This window comes from Syngnathus scovelli, chromosome 1 (assembly GCF_024217435.2).
Source record: "Syngnathus scovelli strain Florida chromosome 1, RoL_Ssco_1.2, whole genome shotgun sequence".
NCBI lineage: Eukaryota > Metazoa > Chordata > Actinopteri > Syngnathiformes > Syngnathidae > Syngnathus > Syngnathus scovelli.
This window is the reverse complement of record NC_090847.1, coordinates 7,937,952-7,945,255: the sequence shown is the minus strand read 5'-3', so window position 1 is coordinate 7,945,255 and position 7,304 is coordinate 7,937,952. Positions and strand designations below refer to the sequence as shown.

General features: G+C 48.8%; 1 protein-coding gene across 1 annotated transcript; it reads left to right on the top strand.

Annotated features, from left to right (window-relative positions):
- The first annotated feature begins 5,046 nt into the window (after nucleotides 1–5,046).
- Nucleotides 5,047–7,208, top strand: gpx3 (glutathione peroxidase 3). The gene is made up of 5 exons (XM_049746598.2): nucleotides 5,047–5,205; nucleotides 5,874–6,024; nucleotides 6,097–6,214; nucleotides 6,490–6,589; nucleotides 6,718–7,208. Exons 1-5 carry the CDS (start codon nucleotides 5,119–5,121, stop codon nucleotides 6,937–6,939), a joined length of 678 nt encoding a protein of 225 aa, XP_049602555.1. The 5' UTR covers nucleotides 5,047–5,118; the 3' UTR covers nucleotides 6,940–7,208.
- Nucleotides 7,209–7,304: the final 96 nt, after the last annotated feature.

Genomic DNA, 7,304 nt, shown 5'->3' with positions numbered 1-7,304 from the left:
AACAACCAACCGCACACGCACTCACACTTACGGACAATTTAGAGTCCTCAATCAGCCGATCATGCATGTTTTTGGGATGTGGGAGGAAACTGGAGTACCCGGAGAAAACCCGCGCAGGCACGGAGAGAACATGCAAACTCCACACAGGTGGATGCGTACTAAAGTAGAGATTTTGCATAAGGTTATTACTTAACGCTGCTGTCACGTGTCATTATTGCAATTTGGAGATAGTGGTTCTCGCACACCTGAAACCACAACCAGAGGCGAGGGTTACGTAGTTGTAGACTTTAGGTGGACTAGCCCTGAGGACCATCTCTCTATTTACCTCTATAACAACTCTCCACTGCATGTGTGGAAAAAAAAATACCATCAAAAAACCATCAACAGTGTATGTAAACTCAAACTCAAATGTTACATGTTGTATGTACGAACACTACGATGCATATTCCCACACTTACATATTTGTTACAAATCATTTGTACTCACTGTATATGACTTTCAATGTGCAACATTATAGATACAAATTATGTACAATAAATCAACAGATTTGTAGATTAAATTTGGTATATTATATTTCGCTGTATATTTCTTGACCCCTCCGTGACTCGTCACCTTATCGTGGTGGAGGGGTTTGCGTGCCCCTATGATCCTAGGAGCCATGTTGTCGGGGGCTTCATGCCCCTGGTAGGGTCACCCATGGCAAACGGGTCCTAGGTGAGGGGCCAGACAATGCACGGCTCACAAAACCCCTTATGACGATTAAGAAAATTGGATCTAGTTTTCCCTCGCGCGGATTCGGGTCACCGGGGCCCCACTCTGGAGCCAGGCCTGGAGGCGGGGCTCGAAGGCGAGCGTCCGGTGGCCGGGCCTTCGTTCATGGGGCCCGGCCGGGCACAGCCCGAAAAGGAAATGTGGGTCCCCCTTCCCATGGGCTCACCACCTGTGGGAGGGGCCAAAGGGGTCGGGTGCAGTGTAAGCTGGGCGGCGGCCAAAGGCAGGGACCTTGGCGGTCTGATCCCCGGCTGCAGAAGCTGGCTCTTGGGACATGGAATGTCACCTCTCTGGCTGGAAAGGAGCCCGAGCTGGTGTGTGAGTCAGAAAAGTTCCGACTAGACATAGTCGCACAGTTTGGGTTCCGGTACAAGCCCTCTCGAGAGGGGCTGGACTCTCTTCCACTCTGGAGTTGCCCACGGTGAGAGGCGTCGAGCAGGTGTGGGTATACTTATTGCCCCTCGGCTGGGCACCTGTACATTGGGGTTCCCCCCCGGTGAACGAGAGGGTAGCCTCCCTCCGCCTTCGGGTGGGGGGACGGGTCCTGACTGTTGTTTGTGTCAATGCACCAAACGGCAGCTCAGAGTACCCACCCTTTTTAGAGTCCCTGAAGGAAGTGCTGGAGAGCGCTCCTTCTGGGGACTCCATCGTTCTACTGGGTGACTTCAATGCTGAAGTGGGCAATGACAGTGAGACCTGGAAGGGCGTGATTGGAAGGAACGGCCCCCCCGATCTGAACCCGAGCCGTGTTCTATTATTGGACTTCTGTGCTCGACACGGATTTTCTATAATGAACACCATGTTCAAACATAAGGGTGTCCATGTGTGCACTTGGCACCAGAACACCCTAGGCCGCAGTTCGATGATCGACTTTGTAGTCGTGTCATCGGATTTGCGGTCGCATGTTTTGGACACTCGGGCGAAGAGAGGGGCGGAGCTGTTAACTGATCATCACCTGGTGGTGGGTTGGCTCCGATGGTGGGGGAAGATGCCGGTCCGACCTGGCAGACCCAAACGCTCTGTGAGGGTCTGTTGGGAACGTCTGGCAGAATCCCCTGTCAGGAAGAGCTTCAACTCCCACCTCCAGCAGAGCTTTTCCCACGTCACGGCGGAGGCGGGGGACATTGAGTCCGAGTGGACCATGTTCCGCGCCTCCATTGTTGAGGCGGCCGACCGGAGCTGTGGCCGTAAGGTCGTTGGTGCCTGTCGTGGCGGCAATCCCCGAACCCGCTGGTGGACACCGGCGGTAAGGGATGCCGTCAAGCTGAAGAAGGAGACCTATCGGGCCGTTTTGGCCTGCGGGACTCCGGAGGCAGCTGACAGGTACCGGATGGCCAAGCGGAACGCGGCTTCGGCGGTTGCTGAGGCAAAATCCCGGGCGTGGGAGGAGTTTGGCGAGGCCATGGAGAATGACTTCCAGACGGCTTCGAGGAAATTCTGGTCCACCCTCCAGCATCTCAGGAGGGGGAAGCAGTGCAACATCAACACTTTTTACAGTGGGAATGGCGTGCTGCTGACCTCGACTCGGGACGTTGTGAGTCGGTGGGGAGAATACTTTGAAGACCTCCTCAATTCCACCTACACGCCTTCCGTTGTGGAAGCAGGGCCTGGGGACTCCGAGGCAGACTCTCCAATCTCTGGGGTCGAAGTCACTGAAAAAAAACTACTTGGTGGCAAGGCCCCGGGGGTGGATGAGATCCGCCCGGAGTTCTTAAAGGCTCTGGATGTTGTGGGGCTGTCATGGCTGACACGCCTCTACAACATTGCGTGGACATCGGGGACAGTACCTCTGGATTGGCAGACTGGGGTGGTGGTTCCCCTCTTTAAGAAGGGGGACCAGAGGGTGTGTTCCAATTACAGGGGAATCACACTCCTCAGCCTCCCTGGTAAGGTCTATTCAGGGGTGCTGGAGAGGAGGGTTCATCGGGAGGTCGAACCTCGGATTCAGGAGGAGCAGTGTGGCTTTTGTCCTGGCCGTGGAACAGTGGACCAGCTCTACACCCTCAGCAGGATCCTCGAGGGTGCATGGGAGTTCGCTCAACCAGTCCACATGTGTTTTGTGGACTTGGAGAAGGCGTTCGACCGTGTCCCTCGGGAGGTTCTGTGGAGGGTGCTTCGGGAGTACGGGGTGCCGAGCCAGCTGATAAGGGCGGTTCGGTCCCTGCATCACCGATGCCAGAGTTTGGTCCGCATCTCCTGCAGTAAGTCGGATTCGTTCCCAGTGAGGGCTGGACTCCGCCAAGGCTGCCCTTTGTCACCGATTCTGTTCATAATTTTTATGGACAGAATTTCCAGGCGCAGCCGAGGCGTTGAGGGGGTCCGGTTTGGGGACCTCAGCATTGCGTCTCTGCTTTTTGCAGACGACGTGGTGCTGTTGGCTTCTTCAGGCCATGATCTCCAGCTCTCACTGGAGCGGTTCGCAGCCAAGTGTGAAGCGGTCGGGATGAGGGTCAGCACCTCCAAATCTGAGTCCATGACCGAGGGGGTCCGGTTTGGGGACCTCAGCATTGCGTCTCTGCTTTTTGCAGACGACGTGGTGCTGTTGGCTTCTTCAGGCCATGATCTCCAGCTCTCACTGGAGCGGTTCGCAGCCAAGTGTGAAGCGGTCGGGATGAGGGTCAGCACCTCCAAATCCGAGTCCATGGTCCTGCCCCAAGTGGAGGAGTTTAAGTATCTTGGGGTCTTGTTTACGAGTGAGGGGAGGATGGCGCGCGAGATTGACAGGCGGATCGGTGCAGCGTCGGTAGTAATGCAGACTCTGTACCGGTCCGTCGTGGTAAAGAGAGAGCTGAGCCAAAAGGCAAAGCTCTCAATTTACCGGTCGATTTACGCTCCTACCCTGACCTATGGTCACGATCTATGGGTCGTGACCGAAAGAACGAGATCCCTGATACAAGCGGTTGAAATGAGTTTTCTACGCAGGATGTCCAGGCTCTCCCTTAGAGATAGGGTGAGAAGCTCGGTCATCCGGGAGAGATTCGGAGTAGAGTCGCTACTCCTCCACGTTGAGAGGAGCCAGATGAGGTGGCTCGGGCATCTCATCAGGATGCCTCCTGGACGCCTCCCTGGGGAGGTGTTCCGGGCATGTCCCACCGGTAGGAGACCCCGTGGACGACCCAGGACGAGCTGGAGAGACTATGTCTCTCAGCTGACCTGGGAATGCCTTGGGATCCCCCGGGATGAGCTGGATGAAGTGGCTGGGGAGAGGGAAGTCTGGGAGTCCCTCCTGAAGCTGCTGCCCCCGCGACCCGACCCCGGATAAGCGGAAGAAGATGGATGGATGGATGGATGGATGGATGGATGGATGGATGGATGGATGGATGGATGGATGGATGGATGGATGGATGGATGGATGGATGGATGGATGGATGGATGGATGGATGGATGGATGGATGGATGGATATTTCTTGTGATGTATATAGTAGCACTCTGAAAAATCTTATTCTTCCCACTTTTCTACAAGCATAAACTTTACTTAGTATATACCAAAATGCAGCATCCAAGTTATTCAAAGGCGTATTTATAATTCACTGTTTAAAAAGTTATTTGTTTGCATTTCGGAGTCTGTTCTCTTTACTGGTTTTGATACAAGAGTTGATACAGAACTTCTTTATTTTTTTCCAACAATAGTTGATATTAGATCTCAAGTCTATTTCCTTGACTGTCTTCAGGGTGGTTAAGCCTGTCCTAGTACAACCACTGTAACGTCTTGTTCACATGACTGACAGAAAAACAAGAGAAAGATACAGTTTATTAATCCAGTGAGGGAAATGACACTAGCACAGCAGCACACATATTTACAAATAGTTTGGAAAATGTTGCTTTTTACACAACTTGATCTTCTCTAACAAGCAGCGGAACAGTGACATTCACAAAATAATATACTATTAATAACAGTGATTATAATGATAATGATAATCTCCTCTTGTGATGTTTCAGCCTCTTATTAGAGGACAGCAAGTTGTTCTAAAAGTACTCAAACACTGCAAAGTTTGACAGGTGCATTCAAAAGTTCTGAAAACACCTACGTTACGTTTCAGGCTCATCCTAACAGCTTAATAGCTAACATTATTATATACTTTTACAGTACTTTGTTTTTTGGAGCACCATTGGGAAGGAGATTTAAATATAATCTTAAAAAGAAAAAATGAATAATAACGTGATATCCTTGTGTGTGTCTATTCAAATAACTGATAGAGTCAGTGTCCTTGTAGTCGATGACATCATGACTGGGTGTCCCCATGCCAACCAGCTCGTATGTCTCTCCTCCTCTCTCTCTCCTCTTCATAACTGGCACTGCAGAGGGAAAGCAGACATTTCCCCGAGCTCAGAGTGCAGGTGGACGTCATGTGGAATCTGTTGTCTCCGTCATTGCTTTTCCTGCTGCTTGGCCTGCTGCGGCCTTGCAACGCTGAAGGAACCCCGCTCACTCAGGTAGCCGCTGCCGAAATGTAAAAACATGAACTTGTAATGTGTGTGTTGAATATTCTATACTAATTAAAGGACGTGCGTTGTGATAATCAGCAGTGGCAAGAAAACTATACCATTCTACTGGTAATATAGAAAAATAATAATAAAGTATTACTGTAATAGGATTGTGAACTTTTAACCCCAAGTACCTGAGTTTTTTGTAGCACTGTACCAGCTAAAGATTATTATTAGTAAGACTATCACCAATATCAACAATAAAATAAGGTCAAAAGGCTTAAAGGTACAGCGTATGCGATTTAGCAAAAGCTTTTAGAAATGCATAATTCAATCCACAAATATGTAAAAAGAATCCATTTCCGTAGGCAAAGTCATAAATGTCCAAGATGAGTCAACGAACATGGGATTGAAGTCACAAATGTGTAATGAGAGCCTAGGCTTGTTAAAATTTGTTAAAATAAAGGCAAAGGAAACATGGATTTATATGAATTTATGTACATCAGTTGGATTTGATAAATTACTAAAGACTTTGACTTGTAGTCTTTATTCAATAGCTTTTTGTCAGTCCGATACCAGTAGGAGTATCAATGTAGTTTCTGATACCGATACCAACTCCCGAATACCACTAGTACTTTCTAGATAAAGAATGAATGTTTGCCCCCTACTCCCTCCAGTGGTGCAGCCCACTTGCAGATGGTACCATCTACAAATACCAGGCCAAGCCCTTGAATGGCAGTCGTGCTGTTAACTTCAGTCACTTTGCGGGAAGGACTGTCCTCTTCGTCAACGTGGCCACATACTGAGGTTATACCCCTCAGTATTGGGGTAGGTGACCACACACACAAATGAAATACAAGCTATTTTAAGTGTGCCAAATGTACCTCTTGGCTTATGCAGAGCTGAATGCACTTCAGGAGGAGATGAATGTTCACGGACTTACTATTCTCGGCTTCCCATGCAATCAGTTTGGGAAGCAGGAACCGGGGAATAACAGTGAAATCCTGGCAACCTTAAAGTAAGAAATTTCAAATTTAAACAGTTGGATAAGGTAAGCTCTAAGTGCGCTGTTAGAATTTCAGATGTAACCCGCGCTAGCAATCCTGTCAGTCATCAAGGCTTCATTTAATCTGCTTTCTTACAATCAGTGAGTCTTTCAGTAGAGGATTCCTGTCTCACATTCCATCAGTCAGCTCATAATTAGCACACTGGACTGTAAATAGGAGGGAATTCGGGCCAGCTTCCAAGCGTTGAAAGACTAACCACTGATAAACTTCTTTGTCTGAATTCCAGGCATGTCAGACCTGGCAACAACTTTGTTCCAAACTTCCTGTTGTTTGAGAAAGGTGATGTGAATGGGAAAAACGAGCAAGGGGTTTATACCTTCCTTAAGGTAGGTTTTTGCGGCTTGCTCCAAATGTACTCCTGATCTGTATGCCTCAACCTTTTTGATGATGTGCTATTTGCTCACTTATCGCTTTCCTTTCTCACCTACTTGTGTGTACTTTGGCTTCTCAACAGAGTTCCTGTCCTCCAGTGTCAGACAACTTCGGTAACCCCACCAACAGACTATTCTGGGATCCGTTGAAAGTCAGCGACATCAAGTGGAACTTTGAAAAGATCCTGGTGGGCCCGGACGGAAAACCCATCATGAGATGGTATCCGTCCGTCAGTGTTTCCGAGGTGCGAGCTGATATACGCAAATACCTGTTCCAGCGTTACACAGAAGAGGTTTTCAATTAGATTGTCCTGCCAAACCATTTTCACAAGTTGTAAAGTTGACGTAAATCTAGCAGTTCCTCTCATTTCTGAAGGTAGCATGTTGAATGAAGAAGAGGTTTGAAAACAGAAAGTCTGCAGAGCCTCTTTGGAGTCTGAGATTCAAGGCTAGCTTTTTGGTGCATTCAAGCTGTCTTGCTATCCCACAGTATCATGATATTTTCGCAAACGGGGACCTGCTGGCATTTACAGCCTCAATGTCAAGAACTTGTAATAAACCAATGACAACTGCACACTTGTTTGCTATCTTTTACTGGAATGCAGATCATGTGGGGATGATGTCCTGTTTCCATATTAATATTAAAAGTGGACAAATAAGAAGGCTGCGA